The following is a 26,166-nucleotide window of genomic DNA, read 5'->3' as shown; positions in this document are numbered from 1 at the left end:
GTGCTGATCTATCACAAACCCAACAATGGATACCACGGCGACCGCTGAACACCCAAAGCAAATGCTCGAAGCCGAAGTCCTCCCGTAAAGCCTCATCCAGCACACGGCAAGCGATCGTCATGAACTTCCAGCAGCGTGTGCACACGTTCGCCTCGTTACAGCACGTCCGGATCTCATCGTAATCCGTCATATCGATATCGAACACCAGCTCTCGCTGTACCGGTTGCATCGTCGTGCTGCCCCGGTGATCCTTCGGTCGGATGTTGTACACCGCACCGATATCGATCTTGAACGGGGCTTTCGCATAGATCTCGCGCTCCAGTTCCAGCTGGTTCTCGAACGATTGAAAGCGAATGTACACATCGTCCTGGAGGGTGAAGGAAAATTCTCGCTTCGTAAACACACTGGGTTCGGCTGGAAAAACAAAACAAAAATTAAAAAACCGGACTCGAGACTGAGAAAACTTTTACGACTTACTCCGGCCGTAGGACATCCAGCGAAAAAACTGTTTGTGCGGAAACAGTCGTTTGTAGTAGAGGGGCAGCAGATCTGGCAGAATGTTCGGATCAAATTCCGACTTGGATTTCACCGGGATTTCCTCGGGTTCCGGCATTTTTCCGGTCAATTTTTACGCGGATCACGAACAGCACAAACGGCGGGAAAAGCGCGCCAAAAACACACAAACAGCTATAAAAACCCCAAGAGCCCATACAGCAGATTATAGCAACCCTTCCCACATAACAAATCAGGTTCATGGAATTTTAGCACTCCAATTTTGTTGGTTTTCTAGAGAAAACAATCTCTCCGGAAGTGGTACTAATTCAAACTAATAAGCACAATAGAGCAGGAGTGTGGAATACACTTGATCTCGGAAATTTAAAATATAAAATAAATTTGAGCTCGGAATTGAATGAGGCATGGTTACCTGGGGAAACTGTCAGCTGTAACCCGAGAAAAAAGAAAAACACGACGGCCAAAAATACGAAGAAGAAGACCCCAATGTTTTGCGAGTGAAACCAAAAGTATTTTGTGGATTCCGCTAAACCACTCCAAGAACGATGCGCATTTCTTGATACTCACCGAAAGCCAGCAATCCATCGTAGTAAGTTTCACTATCGTCAACCGAGCCGCTAAATACCATTTTATATCAACCTTCCTTTGTGTGTTCCGCTTCCGCAGACGACCGTCAAACAAAACAGCAAAAAAAAAGGAAAGGAGACCTCGGCCACCGTCTGCCGACTTCACGGAAGACTATCGCTGAACCGCGCTGGATTGAATCGACCTCGAGATACACCGGCTAGTAGGCACGATGTACTGCTTGCAATGCCTGATACCGGTGCTGCTCATCCCGAAACCCACGAATCCGGCCCTGATGCAGACGCACGTCATGTTTATCGTGCTCTACCTGATCGGATTCTTTCTGGAGCGTAAACCGTGCACCATCTGCAGTGTCGTCTTCATCATGGCCGTCTTTCTGATCTGCAACAGTGGCGTCGGGAACTGTCTGTTCTGGGGCAACTGCGAAGGACATACGTGTGAGAATGGATAAGTTCCCGGTGGCAGACACGCCGTCTTCTCTTCCGTAGTCCTTGCAGTCTGCTTCTGTTTCTGTTTTCTATCGGTTTGTCCTCCTTCTTTTCCTTTTGAGTTACGGCACAGATGAATTGTGAAACACGGAAAAACGGCCAAAGACGGAGCTTGCTGCTGATGCCGACCAACCGCTTGCCCGCACACACCAGCGTTACACGCGCTGCCAAAACGTACTCGGTAAATGCCACAGTCGATAGTAATATTTCGTTTTTAAATTGTTAATACCCGTTTGTTTCGTTACGTTATCGATATCGATGTTAGTCTGCGTTTTTTAACATATTAGTGTAGTAGAGAGTGTGGAGTAGGCCACGACGCAGTATAGAGTTACGATTCAGTCTCGAGAAACGCAAAAGACTGCAGACGCAGCAGACGCAGGATTCGATCTAAAACACACAGGCTACTATGCTCCCCTAGCGGTTGTGCTGCTCCCGGTATTAATAGCGCCTTTTGCCGGGACTGCAAAAACACAAGTGATGTTAAACCCCTCCAGAACAGTTGAAACGAAATGCGCATATGAAGTCCCAGGATCCCTTCTAGTGGGGGGGAGCGAAATGAAATTTGTAATTGAATCAGAAGCGTTCGCCGTAAGCCGCCATCATGTAGTGATGCAAGTTTTACGTCGATTTACTCAATCTTATCCGGCTATAATGTTTGGTGTCGATGATATCAATTAGTGCGCAGTTATGCGCTGCGCCGCACGGGACATCGTTATCTTGTTCCTTGCTAACACAAGGCAAATGGCAAAGAGTATGCGCCCGCAAAGATCGATCGAAGCAATTTTATGATCACACAAAACATGTACAGAATTAGAAGGAAGCTACCCGAATACGCTTCTAGGAGAGAAGGACTTAACGAGAGGTAGGGCAGGAATAGGAGGATGATCTGCGATCTGCGCTGTCGCTACTACGATCCACAATCACCCAACGGCGCAACGGAACAGAAGTCGAGCAAGTGCTGTAAATAGATATGAACATAAATGTACTATTTATTTATTTTTAAACAATACTAGAACCCATTTCCCCCCTTCCTCTAGGATAGTGTGTTAAAACGAAAATAATAAATTGAAAACAAATTATCACTCAGAGAGTTTCGGAAGATCGACCCATACAAAGAATTACGCCACCGTTAAACATCCTGGTATTTGTTGTACTTTGATTTGGATTGGAATTTATTTCGTGCGCTCGTTGTTATCTTTCCTCTAGCAGCAGCAACTATTACTCAGCTCTTTCCATATCGCGCACCCCTCCGCGATAATGCGCCCCACTTCGCTTCCAGTCCAATCGGTATGTGTGTTTATTGTGTGTGTGTGTGTGTGTTTGTGGGTGTGTATATGGTTATACACTTATCACTTAGAACAGGGAAACCTTGCGATATGATTTGACCGTCCATATGCATCATCATCATCATCATCGCCATCGTCATCGTTTGCCCTCAGCGGCTTCAAATCCAACGTATATTTACATGCCAACCCACACACTTCGCGCTCTATCGACACCACCACCCCCGACACTCCCGGAAGTGGTGGAGAGATTCTACTCCATTGCCATTTCAGTTTTCAACATATTTTATCCTTTTCGTTTTTCTTTTTAAATAGTTGTCCTTCCAGTTGTACTGCACTTCTTTCGTCGTCCTTTCGGGTCCGTTTGAATCGTCCATGGTTGGTGGCGGTGGTGGTGGTGATGTTGGGGGGGTTTCTAGGGGGTGGTGCTGGTTTTCTCGTACAAATCACATTACACGGTCACGTGCGGTTGGTAGGCACAGAAACCCGGTTCAAATATTAAAAAAAAAAACAATCCCATAGGGTTCAGCCGGGACCACTACCCATGCCAGGGGAGGGGGCGGTCCGTAATTCAACCCCCGGTTTGTACTTTAAACCGATCGTGGTTGGACATCTGCAAGAGAGCAAGGAACGGAAGAAATTCAATTAATAATCGTTCAACTCCGTCTAGAGCGGACCACTTACAGTGTGGACGGATGGCGTCCTCCTCGGAGGCGGAAGTCTCCACCACCTTGCCGGGCAAGCTGATCGGCTGCAGAAGGCTACGGCCGTAGTGGATGCGTCCCATCGGCAGCATCTCGGGGTTCATCGGCATCGGCAGGCTTCGAAGGATCTGTGGCTGCACCGGGGTTGGTTGTTGAGGCTGCTGCGGCTGCTGCTGCTGCTGCTCCTCGTTGGTCTCTTCCTGGTGCTGCTCGGGTTCGCTTGGGCGTGGTGGCTGCTGTTCCTGTAGCTCACGTTCCTCCGAATGCGGCGATGGGCCTTCCTGGTTCGGTGCGTTGCGGTAGGAATCGGTTTCCTCCTCGCTATCCTCCGACTCGGCAATGCGGGCAATCAACGAGCGTAGCTGCTCGGTGAACTTCTGGGCCACATCCATCTGCAGCTCCTCCGAGGACGGCATACCGAACTCACGGATCTGCACTTCCTGCGGTAGCTGCTGCTGCGACTGCAGCTGCGGTGGCTGCTGGGGGAGCTGTTGTGGCTGCTGCTGCTGCTGCTGTTCCGACTGTTCCGGTAGCTGGCTGCGAATGATCTGGGGTGGCAGGAACGGACGCATGATCTCCGGGATCGGAATGCGCTGCAGATGGATGCGTACTTCGGCGCGCGGTGGCATGCCACCGGGTTGGGCGGCCATGATCTGAGGCAGATGCTGCATCAGCGGATGGAAGTTCGGGCGTCCCATCGGTGCATCGGGATGCGGTGCCTGCATCATCTGGGCTGGCATCGGGGGGAACGGTTGCTGGGGCTGAGGCTGTGGCTGCTGCTGCTGCTGCTGCTGTTGCTGCTGTTGTTGCTGAGCGTTGATCACGTGGAACGGAAACATCGGACGAGGGAGCTGACGGATGATGGTCTGCGGTGGGGGACCCATCTGCTGGGGAAGGTGCGTGATGGGACCGAAGCTCTGGCGGACCGGTGGAATCGGGATCAACACTTGGCGTACGGTTGGCTCCGGTTCCTCATTCCTGTAAGGGCATCGATCGTTAGTTATTTGCGCGGACAGCGGACAGGGGAATGCACTTACTTGATTTCATTGCCCGACTCGCAGAAGATGGCAATACGCTCGCCGGTAACCTTCTGCTGCTTCTGCGGATCCGTGGTCATATCCATTCCGAATGGTAGACGCACCATCTTAGCAGGCGATCCGAGCAGTTCCTCCGAGCGACGACGTTCAACGATGCAGTTCATGCGGGACCTAGCGAAAAGCACAGAAGCGATTCCGGTGAGTGTGCTGATCATTGGCCAACTTCCCGGCGAGTCACTAGGTCTCTTCACTTACTTCTGGTTCTCCCGAAGGATGGCATTGGCCAGATCGGTAAGGTGCAGATCCAGGGGAAGCTTAACGTGGATGTGGTTGTTCATGTCGATCGACTCGTCGCTCTCGACATCGCTAGCCGAATCGTCCTCATCCTCCGAATCGTTCGATTCGTCCGATTCCTCCTTGTGATGGTGCGCCTCCTGCTCCTGCTTCCGCTTCTTATCGTCGTCCCGATCGATCGTCTGCATGTTAGCCTCATCGACGGCCAGGTTGTCCTGCATTAGGGCCTGCGCCTTCGGGACATCCTGATGGGAAAAAACAAGAAAGATGTCGCATTATAAGTCAAGTTGTCTATCAGGTCAGGTTGTGATTTGCTCGATTTGCGGTCGCTATGGCAACGCGACAAATTTGGTAGCGGCCGGGGGATTACGTAGCGGAACCGCATTTTGCGGACAGAAACACATCATAACACGCTCTGCACCATATGACCATATTAAGGACTCCTCGTCCCCACTTACTCGGGCGTAATGTTCGTCACTAAACCGTGTTAGTGACGGAGTGGTGGTGTTAATGCGTTTAAAGCGAAAGTATGTATCCCCCCATCCAGCCATCATTAGGTGCAGGTTGCGCATGGTTGATGGGCAATGGCGCACGAAAATGGCAAGCAGTGGGCTCCTGACGGTGCGGTGCTATTAGGGTCACACTTTTTCACATCTTTCTAAACCAGCACTGCTGTGTGCTGTTGGTTAATGGCTTCGAGAATTACCACTGCGCCCTCTCGCGATTGAATGCAAGTAAGAGGCTTAATTCAAACTAACGGAAGAATAGCTGGTATAGGCCCCGTAAGGGATTAGAAGGGCTCTAAGGTCTCATTATTACAGTTACATTCCCCCATTCGCCTCATAAGCGCTGTGCATGGCGAATCATGAAACTCCGGGGCTTCACCTGTGCCCTGTGCGCTTGGCTGGAAAGCTGGAAATGGAAATCTAATCATTCCTTTAGCCCTTCAATTCCACCGTCCACCCGTCAATCGACGATCATCTCCATCCGCAATATGACCATCTTCGTCAGTCAGCGTAGCGGTGTTAGTGTGTCTGTGGCCCTTATATTGCCCACCCGAAGACGGACGATTGGGAGTTGAATGTACCGGCAAGTGCCACCTTCGAGTTCGCGCTGCATGTTACTTCATCTTCCACACCCGCGGGGCGAGTGCTGTGTGTGTGTGTCGGTGTCATTAGAAACGTGAAAGATGTTGGAGGAGGCCCTAGAGCCGCCAGACTCCGATCAGGCTCCGATCGTATGCTGAGCGGGGCCAACCACTTTATACCAAAGCGCACGAGCCACAACCAACCAACCAACCACTCACTGCAGCGTAGAAAAGCTCAAGAAGCGAAGAAAAGAAAAGTGAAAGTGGTTTTACCGCAATCGGGAAGACGCGGCTTCCCTCCCTCATCAAGAGAGCCCTCCCTTCACTCCAACCGACCCCCTTCTTTCCCTGCTGCAGATGTGGTCGTTGTTGCTATCCCTTCTTTTAAGCTTTCTTCGAACAGATCCAGCATGCGTCGTTTTGTTGCTGTTGCTGGATGGTGATCTCAAGCCGTTACTCGGCTCGGTAGGCGGTGGGTTCGGTCGGTTGCCTTGGATCCCGCTTGCTGCTGCCACCGTTGCCTGCTGGTTGCCAGGGTCTCTATTGCTAAACCCTCCAAAAAATAAATGCGTTCGTTCGGCGAAGGTTCGATGGCGAACGAGAGCGGTAAACGACGAACCCTTCGGCCGATTATTCCGGATTTTGTCCGGAGGGCCTCACCCGCGCCCGGACCGGTTTTTGTTTTGTGTTTTTTCTTCTCATCTTTACCCTACCGCCGTTCCGAAGAACACGGGACCAAACGGCATGCTATATGCTCATCATGCAGCTCACGCCCCTGGTTCGGCACTCCCTTGGAGTCTAGTGACCTTTTCACGGTACGAAGATGCGGCCTGGGATAGCCCCTTCCCCCCGGGGGAGATGAGTTGTGTTCTGGGGTCTTCTGGTGACTCCACTACATTACATAACGGGACAGTATGTTTCAGAGTAACTGGTGTGGTAGCCCCTGCTCCCCAAGTCCACCCTGCCACCCTCCCGGATCCTTGCCTTGAGGACACCCGGAGTACGAGATCGAGCAGCGGAAAATAGCGGTGCCGGAAAGAGGTAGGTGTGCAGCTCGGTACCGGGAGAGATAATTCCGAGTTTCACTTTCATCTTTCGCGGAATAGAAAGTCGTGGGAGTGGGTCCACCATCCGGCCATCTAGTTGGTGGTGGCGGTGGCGATGGCGTCGTCGCCATCATCATCATCTCACTTTGCACTCCCGCGCGCCCGCGTTTGCATGAATCATGATGTCATTTGATCGTCCGCGCTCTGCGGATCGCCTTCGCTTCGTTTCTGCGTTTAACACTTTCGTGCCAACTCCGACGGCCCAACAGGTCATCATCTGATCTGTGTACGGTGTTCGGTGCTCCGTGGAGTTCCTTCGCCGAGGAAGGGCCGCGGGTGCGGGTGCGGTGCAGCGCGGTAAGTGTTAAGCAAAACAGTGTGCGGACCAAAAAGTGAGAGGAGATGATGTGATGGAGGCCACACGGCGGCCAACATGGCGCGTCGCAGAAGGGGTGAATGGGGTTCAGCCACAATGCTTACATTTTACTTAAAACTTCAACTCCAAAGCCATTCGGACTGGGGGAAGCGCGGGACGAACCGAGGGATGAGAGGGAGTGTTGAGGATGGAAGTTGTCGCAATACACTTTTTTTCACTTAGTGTGACTTCGCCGGGACTGCCAAAAGGGAAGGGGGGAAGGGACCGCCCGTTCCGTTCGCAATATTTACGAAACATGTTCACACCGTTCGCCAACCGGTCGCGGGTTCATCTCCTTGACTATTTCGCGGTTTGGTGAAAAAAGAAGCAACATTTTTCTTTTTTTTTTGTGCACTATAGCATTTGCATCGCTAATAAGAGCCATCCTAGTAGACACACAAACACACATACACACGTGGTGTGGTGCACGAAAGTGAACTTTAATCAACCAAATACTACTTGTCGTGTGCTGTTTGTGAGACTCAGGACTGACGACTGTGCGCCATCGTGCCACTCTCGTGGTGTATGCACTGTTCGCTTCCCTTAAGCGTTCGAGCACGAATTTTGGATAATCTGTTTGCCAACCGAATAATGCGCTTACCCATGAAAAAAAAAATACGATGTCGCGCCTACTACCACGATGCGCTTGTTTGGTTTGTTTTTTTTTTTTTTTGCTACGGATAGCGAGGAGCTTCCTGTTCCTCGGTTTTGTTTGCAGCAGCATTTCGCAACCCCTCGCCTGAAGCATCGCGCACGAATCAATATGGGCATGTTAGGGTATCATCGTAACGTGACCAAAAGCCACCACAACACGCAGTAGTGTGCACGCTGGGCAAGTGCGCGGCATTTGAGTAAAATTTAAAATGGTCACCGAGCTACTAAGTCGACCGATTTTTTCTGACGCACGCACTTTTTACCGATTGGCGCTGGTGATATTATGAAAGCCACGAATCATGCGATCGGTGCGTGTGCGTGTGTGTGTGTGTGTAGGCGAGAAGGGGGGGGAAAAGTGCACGAACTGGATTGCACGAAATGTGCGTTACTGCGCTTTATGCAATCCTTGCACTCGGAACTGGAAAATTATTTCTTTCGAAACAAGGCAACGGACAAGGCACGGGGACACAAAACGGCATGTCCATCGGACGTGCTGTCGGGGACTGAGCCCGCCCAGTCTGAGCCAATTTATGTCACCAGGAAAGGCACCAGTCCACGGACGAAATTACCCCTAATCTCTGTCAATCTTGCGTCTTGCGTCGACCTCCTCGCTGCAAACGCAGAAACGCGGAGTGGCACGGTTAAGCGAAGGCACTATTTACACCGGAATGAAATGGCACGAAAGGCTACACGCGCGTTGATGACCCCCTGGCAGGGATCACTAATTATACGCGATCGCACCGCGTACGCATCAACCGATCGGGAGATGGATCGATTGAATCGAATTCGGTGGGCGGTGGGAACGAGCAGCGCGTTGCAATCACCCGCAGGCCGGCGCGATTGTAGCAAATCAATTGCTCATTGTTTCATCGTCAACTTGGTGGCCACAACACGGTCGGCGAAGCGCGCTTTGTGGCTTTCGGAGCTAATTTTGCCCTCAGCGCTAGCGCATTGCTTACGAAACATGGCGTTTTGTTTGCTGTTTGAAGCGTCGCGTCGCATTAGAAAGCCAAGGGGTTGTGAGCCTGTCTTTGTGATGGGGGGAGATCGTGCAAAACAAATTTCCGGTTCATCGTGGCCCGTGGCGGGAGTTGTCCCGGTTTTTCTCTCTCTCCCGCCCCGTGGTTCCGTGGTTCCGTGGTTGACCCCAATGATAAAGTCACGCCGCGTGATAATGCGAAAACGGCAACGGCAAGGGCGGTGTATTGAGGTGGGATCGTGCGAATCGTCTTCGTCGGTGTGTGAGCCACGTGATCACCGTGATGCGCCCCACGGAATGCACCACATTCCGGCGTGTGTCGGATCCGAAGGCGAAATCCAAGATGGAAAACTATCTCTCGCTTCCATCCCCGAGTTTTCCGAGCTTTGCATTCCGCGCAAAGCTCTTATCGGTGATCGCTGTAGTCGCTTCGATAATTACCGCCACCCACAACCGGGCGAATGGGTGGGAAAATAGGTTTTTCAAAACGGAACACGTCAAGGTGAACCGACGCACCGACGTCGCTCGGTCCTGAAAAGAAGCTACCAGCGGCATCAGCATCACCACCAGAACAAAGCTCATCAATTCATCAGCGCTTCGTTCCGATGCGATGCTTTTGCGATGTACAAAGTCGCTATCGTTATCATCGCTGACGCTTCTTCCCACGCGATTCGCGAGCCGCGATAAGTGTAACGGTCGGCCGACGGTCATCGAGAGAAGCTGTAACATGATTCCAACTGACGCTCCGTTTGACTATCAACTACTGACCACCGCGGATGAGCTGGGCTCTAATGACACCCAGTGGCCATTGTGCTAATATCTCCCCAAGCATCAATAAGCTACTACTCCTCCTGGGCTCTGGTACCCCCACCCCCGGTTTGCGCACTGAACAACGCGTTGACAAAGTGCGCTTACGCAATGTTGTTGCGAGTTTCCAACCGAACGCCACACGGAACCAAACAAACGGCGCAGTTGTTTGCCTGCGACGACGACCAGCAGCAGCATCCATGACCATGTCGCTCGTTGGCTTTCTCGATCGATCCGTGGTTTCGAAGATGAAACCACACGCCCCACGATCAGAAATGTGTCGTTAAAAAAAACGGTCGAGAAACATCGAACGTCGCGCATTTTGCGGTCCAAAGCTGCTTCCTACCTTGAACGCCTGGCGTCCCTTCCCCACTTTTCGGAGGTGAAACTCATCCCATTGGCATCGGAAAACAGGTTTTTGTGAGGGTTTTTTCTTTCCTCAAAACACAATATTAACCTTGAATTCTTGGAGTGGTCGTTCACTGTTATCTCTGAGCAGCAGACCGATGGCATAAGCTAAAAGCCGAACGACACGATTTCTCGAACCCCGTAGTGATAGAGAAGAGTTCTTATGGAACCGGAATATGGCCGACGTGGACGCTGATCATTTGGATTTTGAGCTATTGGAAGGATTTTTTTCATTCAATGTCCTTCGGATGCTGCTATGAATATAGAAAATTGATCGAAATAGCTAATAACATGCGAGCTCAGTCTCCAAAAGGTATAGATCATCTGAAACCCTAGCATTGAACCAGTGTTTTTAAACGAAATTGTCAAATTAGTAGACTACTTCGATCCTCAAACCACTAGTTTGGAATTTTAAAGGCAGCAACCGACAAATCATCAAATCGTCGTGCTTTTCGCATCCTCCCCCTCACGTCACCGTCAATCGTGTGGCGTCACGAGATGACCTTGATTTTCCAAATGTCATGCCCCATCATGGGCGCACCCTTCCTCGCGTTATTATGGTGGCCCTAAATGGTACTTATGATAGATGGCTGCCGGGGTTTAGCGAATGGTGCAGCAGCGTAACCGGCGAGTGTAGGCGATCGTATAATTTGCATTAGCAGCAACAACGACGACGGCGGCGGCGGCAACGGGAGGAGTGATTTGTCGTTTTATGCCGTGCGGTTGACGATTGCCTTGGCACCGCGCCTGTCATGGCGGATGACGCGGAAATGCTGGAAAGGTGTAACCAGCGGATGACATCCTCGCTAAAGGGCAATTAATGATGGGAGGAACGCTGGTCTGGCACACGTTTCGAATGTTATCGCAACAAAATAATGATTTAATAGTGGCCCCCTCGGTCTCGGTGCACCCTATGCCCTATGATGATATTCCCTTAAACGGACCCCGATTAGCTTCCGATCTGTCTGGCACTTCCTCTGGGTCATCTCGCGTGTTTGCACGAGGCCATCTAAATCAGGGAGGGGAGGCCCGTTCTCCTAAAGACGATCATTAATAATTTATGTTCCGACAAAACAATGCCCCATCAGCGTCTGTACTCAGCGCGTTCTGCATCATCCACCGAGAGAGGTAGAGACACTGCCATCGATGGATGGATGACCGATCGGAACGTCCGGAGGAGAACCTTTGCGACCTAAAAGCCATAAAAAATGCAAATGAAGCTCCGACGGTGAGTGCATTTACCGGGCATTATTTAATCGAACGTCGCTCCACACTCCGCACCGCGAACCACGTTGCCCTTTGCGGTTATCCGCATCGCTTTCCGGGCAACAAATGGATGGCCTGTCGTGATCCTGTCCTTTAAGCTACTAGCTATGGGCACACCAGACACGTACTACGACGACGAAACGGCCCGAGACGAGACTGTGATCATCGGAACAACAGCCGTTATGGAGGCTCGGGTCAGAAATCCCAACCATAAACCTGTCAGCCTACCCTGTCACCGTCACCGGCGCAGTGTTGTTGGCCGCTGCCATCCCGAGCTTTTACGATCGCACACCCCGGTCCCGACGGTCCCGTCGGGGATAGTGGTTTGCGGTGAGAGAGCTGCGGTGCAGGAACGACAACAGCTGTAGTGTCTGTATGTTTAACGACGCCCCGAATACATCCGTCCGTGACATTGTCGCCGTCGAAGGAAATTAGTCTCGGGAGCGCAGAAGACGCGCTCGCTGACTTCATCTACGACGATGGCAACGGAGAGGAGGGACGTTTAAAAGTTGACAAGTTTCTGGAGACAAAACACCAGCATCACAATGGACGAGCGTGTGTGCCGCTTGACGCGCTTGACCGCGGTTTGATCGATCGTCGGAGAGCGTTCTTTCTAGAATCAAAAGTCCCGCAATGTTCCGCTTCCGCTGGTAAACCACTTCGTGAGTAAATCATTTGATTGATGTAAAGCCAAGGTGTGAACTTCGTAAGGTGCGAACTGTCGCTCGATGAGTCACTCGCCATCGAACGATTTCTTCGCGCCGTAAGTTTTTCCCGTTCCAGACCACTAGCAGCGCGCAGCAGCTATTCGTGGAAGTTTGTCAGCCATTACCGTGTCGCGTGGCCATTTACACGGTTGAGAGAGCCACGGCCGCTGTTTGTTTTGTTTTTGCGTTTTGCTGGTTCGAAGATTAGGCAACTCTAACCGTCCGTGAAATCCGGTTCCGGTTGAATCGAGTGTTGGGGCGTTTGGACGCGACGCTTACCTGCTGCATCGCTTCCAGCATCAGCTCCTTGTTGAGGACGGCATCGAGGGCCTGCATCTGGTCGCAGGATTGCTTGGCCTGCAGGTAGGACGAGGCCAGGATGAACGATCCGAGGATGAACGACGACAGCACCACGGTGATGGCGATGATCTTGGCGATCTTCACCGAGTTAGCCTGGCGCATCTTGTAGGCCTGTTGGTTTAGGGAATAGAGGAGAACACAGAAACTTTGTAGCGAAACTTTCAATTGTACTTAACATGCATTACGATAGCTCAACGAGTGTCTTTAGCGAGCGATCTGCGCTCGCTAAAGTACCCCCAGGAATGGTATTCCGATTCCTGCACGATTTCCGGTCCCGGGCCCTGAAACCGGATGATGTCGAGATCGTTTACGATCACCGATTCAACGGTAGCACAACCGGCGGTGGCCGCGGTTCACGATCGCGATTTATTCTGATCACGTACGCATTACGGCACGCCACGCAGCGCTCGCTGGCAGTAGTACACGACGTTGGTGCGTCGAGTTGGTGGAAGCGTTGAAACGAACTTTCGATTTATGAATAACAATAACGTCATCCATTCCAGTCCGACCTGGGGCTGGTGGCGACCTAGCGAGACCGCCAAACCCATGAGTAATCCAAGGCTCCAGCTCCGGCTTTCCGGCGACGGATAAACAAATTGAGAGCGAATCCGGGAAAGTCCCGTCACGGGCGGTGGCTTATTAGCGTTTTTTTTTTGTTATCTTCGGACCGGCATGGCTTAAAGGTTGACCACCATTTGTCACCCAACTTTTGCAAAACTCAAACCACCGGGGTTCACCCGGCCGGCAGCAATTGATCTCATCCGCGAGAGAGAGAGAGGAGAGAAAGGGATTGTAAATATTATTTTAGTTTTATTTGTTTGTGGGCCAGCGGGGCGACGATTACCGGAAGCGCACGATCGCCACAGCTGCGCTGCTACAGCCGCTGCTCCATTCACTTTTGTGACTCTTTCACCTTCTTTTTATTTTTATTTTTGGTTTGGGCTCCACGACCGAGGGATCGATTTTAATGAGACTTTTTACATAAAATTTTACTACCGAAAGTGCTTATCCTGCGCGATCCGGGAACTGCGATGAAACGGTACCGTTCCGAGCGACAAATGCAAATATGCGATCGAGAAAGGATGAAGTGAAAGCCATTGACTGGCCGGTCGTCAAAGATCTGGACATCGCAGGATGCAAATGCGCGTGCGTTGAATACGTTACACGCGGCTAAGAAGGAAACATATTTCTGTTTCGAAGAGCAATAGCACCATACAGTCCGGTTTCTTTTGCGTTCCCAGTGCTTGATCTTTTCGGGCAGAATTTTTTTCCAGCCCGAAAACAGTTAATCCGTGCACGATATCCAACGGAAACATCTAATTAAGAGCAGCGAGAATTGAGCTTTATTCGGCTGCAAATCTGTGTGTTGTAATCTCTCGATCGCTCGTTCGTTCGCTCGCACCGTTCCCCCCACCAGAGACCACCAGTTTGATTAATGATTTACAGCAGCATCTCGCTTGTTGTGCTCCGTTGGAGGAGGGCGGTCAGCATTGGATTACGGCACTGTTACTGCCACTAGCCGATTTCGGCTGCTAAAAGAGGCCCCTTAATTCAGCGTCCATCTTCTACGTTTTAACCACCGCCAGCAGCAGCCTCTCATAAGCGGCAATTACCCTTGTGTGGCTAATTCATTAAAGTACCGAATGCCGTGCCATAGCCGAAGGTCACGGGTCACGGGGCTCGAGATAGATAGAGAGAGAGGCGTGAGGATCGGATACGGTGAGAACTTTCTGCTCACCATCATTCCAAGCGGTCGACACACACACAAAAAACTGACTGATAGCGCACTAATGACCACGCATCTATAATGTTTGCGTCATTTTAGACTTCTTGAGGAGTTTATCTGTTGCTGCGATCGCTGCTCTGGTTTTGAGCCGCGGCGACGCAAAACCCTCGGAACACGCTAATTTGCAGAAACCGCCAGCCAGCGTGTCCTTGTGAATTTTGTCTAATTTTAGGGGCTCCCGGCCAGCAGTAACTGTTTTCCGTTTGTGTTAGCTGAGTTTGACGAATTGCTTTACACCCGGGGACGAGGTAGCACAGTCTGTAAAGCTCGCAAACACGCAACAAAACAGGGGATTTTCGATGGAGAACGAGATGAGACGGCAGAATTGGAGATTTTTTTCTTTCCATTATTTGTTTACCGAAGAAGCCTATCGCCTACTTTGCGTCGAAATTTGTTTGTGAAAAAGAACATTGCTGTCTTACTGGCCCGAGGGGTTTGCATCCCTCCCTCCATCGTGCCATCCCAACGTCAATTACTTTCAGCGCAGCGTCCGTTGATCAGATTACAATCCGGCAAGTGGCCGATCCGGTATCCCGGTGGTGCGGGCGCGAGGGGGGATTCCACTGGAGCGGATTAACTTTCGGGCCTCCTCCTCGCATCTCATTTCATCGCTTCATCGTCATTGATTTGCATAAGAAAAAAAAGAAGGTGAGCCAACGGAGGCACAACAACAACAACAATTCCGAAACGCAGACGCAGAAGGTTATAAATAAGCAGAAGGAGTGTTTTGTGCAGCATCACCGGTCTCCTCCGGTTTGGTGGATAGTGGAGGAGGAGGAGAACAAAAACGAGCAGCCCCAGAGGAGAGCAGCGCACAGAGGCGATGATCACGACCGGCAAAATGGCATAAAGAGCACTTTGCGCTAACATCATTAACGTGAGTATGGTAATTTTAACGAAGCAGCGCGTATTTTCGGGGATTGAAGTCACTCCGCGAGCGCTCCTCTGTGTGTGTGTAGAGGGAGCTCCTCATCCTCCTCGCCTCACCATCGGTCGAGTGCCCCGAAAACATTTCAGACCACCGTAGCTTCTGCTGACATCATCTTGAGCGCCTTGAGCGCCTTCATCGTCGTTAGCATCCCCCCTACCGATGGCTTACACTCGAAGGGTTGAAGGGGACCATTACAAAGATGGCCAGTGATGCTTCTTCTTCTTCCTCCCCTTCCCCGAACTGCGTCATTAAAGTGCGGTTTCGTAACCAATGTTTTATCTCCGGACCAACACTGCGCTTTAATTCAACTCGCGCAGCAGACGGAGTGACCAATTCTGGTATCAAAACACTGACCGCTCGGCCACACGCTGCCGCTGCCACGCGAACAGGGGTGTCGCGGAAGAGGAGCAGGAATGCTGGTAGGGGGGAGGATAGTCTCTGTAAACAATAGAATGCATCAAAATGCGCAACAGTTCGCCGGTGGTGGTGGTGGTGGTTCGCTTACGCAATTGACGGTGCAAGTGTTACATGTCCGCTGCGCCACTCGCTGGCACTGGCACGCCGCTGGTGGCGGTGGCCACACACACACACACCTCGGGGTAATTCAAAAAAGCAACCAAGTCATGTCGAGACACACAAAACCAAAGTGCTGATTGTACTTCCGAGCAACTGAAGCTTAAGCGGAACGCGTGGTTCAAACACTACCCACCTGGGCGCACAAGCAAGCATCAAACGGTGTGTTGTTGTAGCATATACTATTTCCCACCCAATTTTCCCAAGGTTTCGCGCGTCTTGTGTGGTCGTCGCGCGAAAATGGGTAACCGGATTCATGTAGCGTGACACTCGCGGTGAGCTCGAGCTATACTCGCGTCATAAATTTGGCAAACTCCACTTCCACTGCGAATTAGAAGGGGAACCCTTTTTGCTGAGTGTTTTTTTGTTGTTTTCTTCAGTTCCAAATGCGCTCCATTCAAATGTCATCAGTTTATGAGCAGTGGAACCATTCCATAAGAAAATCATTAATTCATCACTTTGGCAGTGCACCGGGGGTAAAGGACGGTTTTTGGGGTCAGCAATGGAGTTGACGGTCCGATGGTCCGGTGGGCTGCTAGACCGTCATCGCGATCATACCTCGGCTGGGCTGTAGCCATCCAATAAAGAGATTGAAATAAGCGGTCAACACGATCCACCACCAACCTTCCCTTCTTGGTTCGGTTTGAAAACACATCTCCCCTGGCGTCACCATCAATCAAACAACCCCCTTTTTTTGCTTCTAACAAATCTCTCTCGTTGATCGGAGATCGAGAAGGTTTTTTCAATCGCGATGCATCCATGAGGTCTCCATCTGGACTGGTGTTGCTGTGTCCTAGATTTGAAGACGGTTGCTGCTGCTGGTCAGTCAGTCGCGATCGCAACACGCGATCACAACCACGTGCATCGTGCAAAAGGGCACGACCTGGCCACAGCAGCAGCAGCAGCAGCAGCAGCAGCAGCAGCTAGAGATCGGCTGCTAGAGATTGGTCGATAGTCGCGGAATGGTCCGCACGCACTCGCGATCGCACGCGATTCACTTTCAACCTCTCAAGCCTCTCAATCTCGTTCCCTTCGGCCTGATCGTCGCCCGATCGCCGTCGGTCTGCGGTAGCGGAGTGCGACCGCCCTGGACCGCAGAAGGAGAGAAATGAGGGGTTGGGGCTGTTGCGCGTGGCTGTTACGTGTTTTTAATTTCGTAGCGAAATGGAGTTTACGATTGCACGGTTGAGATGCGCACCGAGGGCCTCGAACTCCCCTCCCCAAACCGATCGGTCGGGTTCGACTTCCAAACCCGTAACGTATCGCGTTCGACGCAGCAGCGATTGTTTTCGTCTCTGGCCTCTGCTGTGGCTAAGATGCTTTCCTTTGCCTTTATGCACACGGAGATCGCAGGCGCAGAAGTTATTCAATCGTTCAATGTTCCAGCTCCTGCTCCGATTCTTTCGCTTCACGGCGCTTCATTGGCGCCCGAGACGGATCGCGATCGGGAAGATCGCAAAACAAAAAAACAGAAAAATTGCTTCACGTGCTAGTATCGATTTCACTTCCTTCTTTTTACGTGAAACAGTAACTTACGTCACCAGAAAACTATCGGTGGGGTTTGCGCGTTATGCACGAGTGCATTGCCGGGAGTGCATAGTTTGTTCCCCGATGGTATTGCTTTTTTTATCGCGAAAACACACAACGATGCGACACCGAGAATGTGTTTCCAGATTGTTCTGCGTTATCGGTAAATGAGGCCATCCCTAATTAACTCCCGTCATCTGGCAAAGCGATCCTAGATAGCGATCGTTGTATGGTTGTCTGATTGTTTGATCTCGCCAAAAATAAAACCAACCCATCACAACCAGGTCAGGGGGACACAACCAAGGTGTTTCACTTTTTTCTATGTTTTTCTGTCGTGTCCCACGAGCACGAGATTTAATGGAGCTGGACGGATTTTGTCAAGCGCCAACCATACCAACCGGAAGTATCGCACCCCGCACTGTACCGCTCGGGCCTTTAGTTGGAATAGTTGGTTGGAAGTTATTTTCTCGCAAATGCCGGTCTAGTTATTTGCTCATCAGTTGACCATGTCGATGTCGCTGGCGCATGTCGGTGCCCAGAAATAGCCCTCATTACGTTAATGGCCACTGGTCATTACTGCAATTTCCCTGCTGCCCCACCGGCTGGTTAGTGGTTAGAACTTCACGCGAGAAATCGCATCCGCATCGTGCATTGTTGCCCGCTCATGTGTGCGTGCGCGTGTTTACTGGAGTGTTTTTTCCCCCCTCGTGGATTCTGGTCAGCATTTCACCATCCATCAGAGGCAGTGTTTTTTCTCTTTATCTGTGGTATGGACACGCGAAAGCGATCAGCGAGGAAATAGAATGGGAAACGCTCAACGCGTTGCATGTCGTTGCGGCTGTCTGCGCGGGGAAGGGTTGAGGCAGAAGAGGATCGTCTACATCCGAAACATGCGCCCCATGATCATGCCTGCTCGTGTGATGGTTTTGCTTTCTTTTGAAGCACTCCCCTGGAAGCGAATCAATATTGGAATCGCGGCGCTACGTCAATCGACAGTTCCAGGAAGCGTCGGGATCGTGATCTTCACTTGATTGCCAAAGTGAAGGCTGTTAGTGGCCAAGAGGCCCGAAGCTCAGCCTCAGCAGCAGTGACGACAAATCGAGATAAACATAGGCTTCGATATCCGATCGCACGGTCGACCGTGCAATCGAACGATCGTGAGTGTCGATCGCGCGGTTCGTGGGAGGTGACGTTCGAAGCCCTCTATAGCCGCTGGCTCTGGAAGTCTGGAAGCCTGTAGATGGTTGGTTGGGGTGCTTGTTCATAAATCACCACCGTCATCCCCTTACCCCGTCAGCGACGCAAAACGACGACGACGACGACGACGACGACGGTGCCAATGACGGAGAAGAGAAGACTAATTGCTTCCTGGTATCGTGTGTTGCTGGGACTTGCTGGAGAGGTCGGTTTAAGATCTTCCTCCGGTAAGACAACGACAGCCGGACAGCGGTTCAAGGTTAGCGGCTGTTAAGAACAACCTGCTTGGTCAGCAGAAACGCTGGGGGTTTTTATTTTAGCGAAGAATCCCCCTTTCGAGGCGTGCGCAATGCACCATTGAACAACATAATTCGAACGGAGGAGCAACCGAGCAGCAACAGCAGCAGCAGCAGCAACAGCAATGACGATCTTTAGCGTGTTGCACAATGACTTTCCAGAAAAGTGAACACCTCAATCAACCCCCTGAACCCAGGGGTTGCATGTGCTTTGGGTCTATGGGGCCCGATTCCGGAAACATCAGACACGCTCATTGTGCGCTCAGTGGCAGAGAGATAGAGAGAGCGAGAGAGAGCAATTCGCTCCGTAGAGTGGTACGTTTCCTGGTTCCCGGTGTGTTAGCTAATCTACTTTCGTTTTGCCATTTTTTTTTTGCATCTCCCTTCCCTCTTCCCTCTCCTACTTTCTGCTTGATTTGCTGGACCACTTCGAGGCAACCCGATATGGTAATCAATTACCTCCCCCGGGGGGGGGTGCTGGTGGTGGTGGTTTCGCCAAACGAACGATCGGTTTCGGTTGCGTCAATGAAAGGCGCGTCAAAGCCGCGAGCCGCCGCTCGCCGTCGATCCTGTTTTGCCCCGTCAGTTGAATGTCCTTTCGCCGCGAGCATTTTTGTGGGAGTAAGAGTAGTATTGCTTTCTCTTTCACCTCTCTCGGTGGCGCCACTCCAGCAGCAGCAGCAGCCGTAGCCGCAGCTAAGTTCATTGGTCTGCCTCTCTTATACTTTCAATTTGGATAGTCTTCGTCGAGCTGCTTCTCGACGCCATTGCTGTTGATGGATTTGCAGATCAGACCTTCTGAATCTGGATCCAGACGCCATCCAGACGAAACCCGATCACAGTAGCCCTTTAAAGCAGCTGCAGCAACAAATCCCTTTGCGAAGGGCAAAATGGCGAGCGAGCAAGCAAGGTCCGTTTTTGATGCCAGTTTGTTGCCAATGTCTGGTGGACCCCGTTTCATTTCATGGAATGGCCAGCAAACATTACACGACACTTTCCCCTTTTTCGCGAGGTCAGCCCCCCCATTGTAGTTTTTCCCGGAGTCTGTTTTTTTCTGCTGTTTGTTTGTCGCCCTCGATGTACTTTTTTTTTTGCCCACCTCCCCTTTGACCACAAACCACAACCTGACGGCCTGATGGTGGCCACACGGGGTACGTGCCAGCGGGCGAGGTAACCCCCGGCAACGGTGGTGTGGTGACGTGACCACGTGAAGTGTTATTATTTATTTTAATGTTGATTATTGCTTCATTTCATTACCCGCGCGCACGCGGAGGGGACCAAACATTAGAGAGGGTGCGCAGCGTGACACCGCGCAATGGCCGTTGCGTTCCGTTGCGTTTGACAAACGTTGATACTGCTGCTGCTGCTGCTGCTGTTGCTCGATAATTGGATTGGAAATTGTTGCCGCTAGGGTCTCCCCATTTTGGGAGCCTCGAGGGAATGATTACATGAAATGTTGGGTTTGACATCGATGTCGCCATCGAGCACTGGGCGGCCATTTCGTAAAAGTAACCCCCCCTCCGAAGGACCTTTCTACGTGACCGGATGGACTCATTTCTTCGTTGAAAGCCCTCCTCGAGGGGTGCTGGAAAAACCCCAAGAACCCCAAAGGCATTCTTGTTGTTCTTTTCTGTGCTTTCAACGAAGCGCTTAAGATAACAAGAACGCTTTGTCTTCCGGGCAACCACCGAAGGCAAGGCAAGAGTTCTTCTGTTGTTCGCCGGGCCACGGCCAGGTGTGAACAAGAAAAGAAACCACAACGCACCTGGTACGTGCCCTGGTACGTGATCAATTTGTTCCCACAATCCGCACACAGAGCGGATAAAACAGAACTCGTGCGCTATCAGCTTACATTCTTTGGTATGCGCCTATGAGTCACAATGTTTTGCGCCCCCCCCCCAGGGTGATTTCGAAACTATTCGTGCCGATCAGCGAGAGATGAGAATGCATCGCTGCGACAAGCGAGCGTTCTTTCTGTTGAAACTAAGAAACGATTAACAAAGCGCAACGATTGTCGCGCGCACCTCGTTGGTATGTTGTGTGTGTGTGTTTAACATTGACGCAGCTGTATTGACGTCGCCGTTGTTTGTTATCAGTTCAGCTCGTGGACGGGGAGGTTAGGGAGTTACGGCAACGGTATTGAGGACGCACGCCTTCCGCACTAATTGGCCGGCGGGCGTTTGGAGTACCTGGAGTACTTGGAGTACCGAGGAACAGTTTTGTTCCTCTTCTTCTACTCTCTCTCTCTGACGATCTTCAAGATCTCGTCTCCCAAGCAACAGACACACAGACACCGGAACGGGGCCAACAAGTGTTCATGACAAATCGCGATGCTATGCGGTGCCAACCAAGGGGGAAGGTAGGGGAGGCGGGGTGACCGTTAAGCCAGCCCTGGCGTTCGTTTCGATCCTCGGCATTTCCCAAGATTTGCTACGGAAGACGAACGCGACGTGGCGCGGTTCTTGCACAACCTGAGGGCTACCATGAACCGTAAAGCAACCGTGGAAAATGTGGATCCTCCTTCCCGCCGCTCTGCACACACACCTCGTACCGGGTCCATCCAACAGCGCACAAACGGTAATGCTTCATCATCATCATCATCGTCATCGCCAGACACGAACGCACGAAGTGCCGCAGTGCAGTGTCGGTTGCACTTTTCACGCTTTTCTGGGTGCATCTATGGCGTCGTAGCCGTGGGATGCGCCTTCCCCCCTCCCCCTTCCGAGGGCCACATCTGGGTCAACAGAGAGCGGAGGCTGCGATCTTCGCGATCGCGTCCTTTTACTTCGCCGGACCACCACCGGTCACCTTTCGCAATCGAAGCCCAAAAGGTAATGCTTGCTGTGAGTGAATGAGTGAGAATGCGGCGCGCTAGCCAGCCAGTCAGTGAGCTCACGATGCTGGCGATGCTGCTCTGTCCATCGCCGTAGCATCATCGTGGAGTTCCTTTCGTCACACCGCCGCCGCTCGGACACGGCGTTCGCGTGACAAATCCGCGTGAGGATACTCGCCAATTAAACGTGTTTGTTGCTCTGGCCAGTGGTCGACCTAGTACCGGTTCCGTGCCGGTGTTCCGTGCTTGCCAGACCAACCAACCCACGGGTACGGGTGCGTTACGAAAGTAGCAAACGGTCGATCGATTGTTTTGTCTTTAACCGGGGTGGGGGAGATTGGCTCGTAAAACTCCTGTCGTCCGGTGTGACGTCGGTGGCTGCATGCGCGAGAATTGAAATTGAAACCCCGAAGAAGCCCGAATTGGACCGTGAATTGGAACTCGCGGCGTTCACACGGGCCGGCCTGAAAAGGTTCCTCCTTTTCTATGTTGAATGTCGCACACCGCAATGGGAGACGATTGTGTAACCGATTTAATCGAGAAACTCGAACTCTGTGCTGCGGTCTCGCCGCTGAATGCTGTGTGGTTGTGAAAGGGAAAAAAGGCTCACAAAACGCGCAACAATTCCGCCGGCCACGAACGGTCACGAGATGGTCCTTCGATGAAGGATTTCGACGTTTAAATAGCATCGCTTTGCATGCATGCTGTTGCTGCTGCTGCTGTTGCTGGAAGTGTTACTCTGTTTTCCACTCACTTAACACGTGCTGCCGGTGAGCTCTTTCATCTCTCGCATCTCGCTCATCGCGCGAGAATCATTAGCAAGCGTTGGCCCGATCGTTGGCCGATGATGATCGGCGATGATCAGGCCAACAGGGGGGCCAACGACCAATCCAAAAGTGATGTGCGGTAATGGCGATGGGGCGAAGGAAAGTAAAAATGCTTCTCACAAAGCACATGCCTGCTTCCTCTTCTTCTTCTTTATCATCATCATCATCATCTTCCAGACGGAACGGAAGTGTAGCGTAGGGTGTGAGAGTGTCGATTGGCTAGGATTGGCCGCTTAACAATGCGGAAGAAGGTTTCAGATAGCCACCAGTCGCCAGTGGCGAGGCGTCTGCGTAACGAGCAACGAAAGAGAAACCTTATTCCGTAACGAGACCCCTATTGGAGCACGGAACAAAGTTTAAAAGATTCGGCAGACGCCTCCACTGGCAACTGAAAGTGATTAGAATAGAAAGACTGCAGCGTAGGCGAGGAACCCTCGATAGCGCGTGATGTGCCCGAGAGTGAGAGACAGAGAAGGCCAATGGTGGTGGGGATCTATGGCAGCGGGAAGGACAATAGGAACCCCCCTCTCTGCTGCACCTTTGTCTGCAAAACAATGGCACAACAATGGGCCCATCGGAGATCGACATCGATTCGTGTTTGGTTGTTGTTTTTTTCGTTCATTTTTCGGTTTCCCGTCCCCAAAGGAGAGTGGAAGGTGTGTTGTTCTGGTGGTGTTAAAGTTTTCACCCAAAAGCACCGCCCCCATCGCACTTCGAGCACCCCTTAAAACGGAAAACGAAACGCCGAGCGGATGGAACAATGGAACGGCAACAGCAACCTCTCACTACCCGGTCCTCGGGCCCCCGGGAGTGCAAAACTTTCGCAGGTAAATCCACCATTAACCAACGAACCGACCTCCCTCTCCCTCTCCGGTGTGGTGCTGTGTCACCAAACCACGCGCGACGCCACGCTTGACTGCCATTTAATAATCCATTTGGTTTCGATGCCAGTGCGTTTCCAGTTCACCATTAAATGGACCGGTGCTTAAGCGCCCGGATACCGTCTGCACTCGCTCGCTAATTAGTCCTCCGTATGCGCGAGCGAACGAACGAGCGAGATTGTCACCACCAAGTAAGGTACACGACGAGTCGTCATCAGCAGCAGCAGCAGCAGCAAGCTCGTTAAGGTCTCGCCTGCAGCCTGCGCCCGCTGTCTCGGTACGTCGATTGCCATCGATTGCCTGTCGCTGTCGTGCACCAGCACCCCGTGACGCATGCGCTCTGATGACTGTCTGGTTAATGGGATTTCGTATGCTTTCCATAAATTTTGCGCGCCGGGCGCACTCGAATTGACAAACCTCGGTCGGTCGGTTGTGCGCTTTCATCGAGCAAAGCATATAGCGAGCGATCGAAGTGCACATTGGTTGCTATGTTTACTTGAGAAGCAGCCTGGGAGCTGTGCGTCACGATCTGATCTGTGGAAGCCAAGTGGTTGAAGATGCTGCATACCTTCACGCAGCGTACAACAATCGGCAACAGCGGGCACAGCTCGTGCTGGTATTGAATGGATGCGGCATTTTATCTGCTTTGGGGCCAGAGAAGCAACAAAAATCCCCGAGATGCGGTGGCCTTCGCATACTTTACTCAACCTACAGTAGTAGGCTGTGCGCGTTTGTGCCGCTAATGCTGCGTTGAATGAAGCATCGATCTGGCCAACTTAACTGCACCCAGAAGCACCGCGGAGCATTGTATTCGATTGTGGAATTCGATGGCTCATCACGGGCCGAGGTGGCTCTGGCTCAAGGAAGCGCTTGGGGAACATAATTCTTGCATAATTTAAAGCTTCGTCGTTTCATGCTTCATCGTGCAGCTTCCGAACCGTCGGTCGAATCGATCGAACGATCGATTCGTTCGCTGCTACCGTGTGCCCATCGCCTCCATTCATTATTATTCTCAAGGACCCCGGTTTGGACCCCTAGCATCCATACGAATACAAACCATCTTCACGCCGCTAAAAGCAACCGGATCGCGCCATATTTATGGCCAAAATGGTGAACCACACACAGCCACACAGAGCAACCAAAGAAAAGGTGCCAACAAATCACCGCAACAGCAGCCAACATACATCCGTCGGTCGATCGTCGATGTAAATGAGTTGCATGAGGCCACCGGCGGATCGCTGACGGTGCCACTCCGTGCGTGTGTGTGTGTGTTCAAGGCAGACAACAACTCACGCAGGCCAGCAGACCGGAGAGTGCACGAACAGTGCGAGATCAGTGCGAGAGAACGTGCCACAATCCGGCGATTCCGATTGTGAATTGTGTGGGCTCTTGGCACTGGCTCTGGCTAGGCTTCCAACAACAGCAACAGCAACAACAACCGCCGCCGTGCTGACCTTAATGGCTGACGATCATTCGCTTGCAGTCAGCCTCTCATTCATTGCGCGTCGGCAACCCCACGGCGCATATATGCAGCCTCCCCCCGCACCGGGAGTGGAAAACAATGCAATTAATGTTGGTGCTCGGCGAGAGCATTATTGTAGTTCGTGCCACGGCACCAAGCGGGGCTTTCAATGAACAACCTGCGACCGTTCCGGGGCAACAGAAACAATCGCCAATCAAATGGCGTGCTACGACGACGACAACGATATGTTACTTTGGTTGCTGTTGGATTGGATTGCACTTACTGGTGGTGCCTCACTGGTGGTGCTGTACACCTCACTGGCCGCGTAGTCCTGCTTCATCGTGACGGCCATCGAGTCCGGTTCCTTCTCCAGCATTGTGGCGGCGGTTCCTTGTTTTTCTTCCTAAACACACGCGAACGAACTCACGGATTGCCGGACACGGATACGCACACGTACACACAAACACGACGCGGGAGTACACGCACGCAGGACACTCGATTCAGCCTCAGGGGACAGCGACAGCGACGACGGTTTACCGAGAGAGGTAGCTTGGTGGCGCGATTCCGAAATGGGACGTCCGTACTGTTGAACAGTCGCGAAACGTTTGAATTATTTTGAAACCGGGCGCCACCATATAATAGCGATCGGTAGCTCTTCTACTTCTACCGTGGTGTACGTGGTGGTGTGGAGTGTGGTGAGCGATCGCTCTCACCACTCGCGCGATCCTCGGTTGTTGGGGCCGAGTCAACGTAGTCATCGGATGGTGTGTGTGTGTGTGCGTGTGCGTGAGGATCGTGCTGCTAGTGGGCTACAGTGAGTATCGCAAAGGGATTGTTATTGAAGATTTTTTTCCTTTTTTTTACTTGCATTTTCAGTCTCATTTAATAGTTCTGATAGAAGTATCTTGAGCTGTTTCTTATACATAAAATGCTCTATTATTTAAGTACTTTTTATGCTCTGTTCAGAAGACCTCGGTCGATGTTTTACTTCGCAGTTTTCCTTTTTAACAGTTAAACATATTTAGTTATATAAATAAAATCATATAGTTAAGCCTGTTGCCTCGCAAGTGATCGACAACAGCCGATCGCGAACACACTGTAAACGCAAACAGGCGCGCCTGCTCCACCGTGTGTGTGTGTGTGTGTGCGTAAGTTGCTCAAAGCAACGGCAACAACATGAAGGCAAGAAGCTATGCCGAGAGCCGGTCCAGCCCTGGCCC

At 51.7% G+C, this 26,166-nt stretch overlaps 3 protein-coding genes across 3 annotated transcripts in view; 1 reads left to right on the top strand and 2 right to left on the bottom strand.

The window, feature by feature from the left end:
* LOC125956560 (DNA primase small subunit) overlaps nt 1-656 on the bottom strand; it is a 1,502-nt gene extending 846 nt beyond the window's left edge. Inside the window, exons 1-2 of the mRNA XM_049688572.1 lie at nt 478-656; nt 1-414 (exon numbers count right to left, since the gene is read on the bottom strand). The exon at nt 1-414 is cut by the window's left edge and continues 541 nt beyond it. Coding sequence (XP_049544529.1) covers nt 1-414; nt 478-613 — 550 coding nt within the window. The 5' untranslated portion in view covers nt 614-656. The remainder of the gene's footprint in view (nt 415-477) is intronic.
* Nucleotides 657-897: 241 nt separating this feature from the next.
* Nucleotides 898-2,674, top strand: LOC125956578 (bladder cancer-associated protein). Its single transcript, XM_049688605.1, has 2 exons — nt 898-1,102; nt 1,180-2,674. Exon 2 carries the CDS (start codon nt 1,310-1,312, stop codon nt 1,547-1,549), a length of 240 nt encoding a protein of 79 aa, XP_049544562.1. The 5' UTR covers nt 898-1,102; nt 1,180-1,309; the 3' UTR covers nt 1,550-2,674.
* Nucleotides 2,675-2,730: 56 nt separating this feature from the next.
* On the bottom strand, nt 2,731-25,576 carry LOC125956549 (putative mediator of RNA polymerase II transcription subunit 12). Its single transcript, XM_049688557.1, has 6 exons — nt 25,230-25,576; nt 12,553-12,744; nt 4,866-5,149; nt 4,611-4,781; nt 3,554-4,551; nt 2,731-3,482 (listed from the first exon to the last, which is right to left on the bottom strand). The coding sequence occupies exons 1-6, from the start codon at nt 25,320-25,322 to the stop codon at nt 3,460-3,462; spliced, it is 1,761 nt and encodes a 586-aa protein (XP_049544514.1). The 5' UTR covers nt 25,323-25,576; the 3' UTR covers nt 2,731-3,459.
* Between the last annotated feature and the right edge of the window lie 590 nt (nt 25,577-26,166).

This window comes from Anopheles darlingi, chromosome 3 (assembly GCF_943734745.1).
Source record: "Anopheles darlingi chromosome 3, idAnoDarlMG_H_01, whole genome shotgun sequence".
NCBI classification, from domain to species: domain Eukaryota; kingdom Metazoa; phylum Arthropoda; class Insecta; order Diptera; family Culicidae; genus Anopheles; species Anopheles darlingi.
This window is presented reverse-complemented; position numbering and strand designations above follow the sequence as displayed.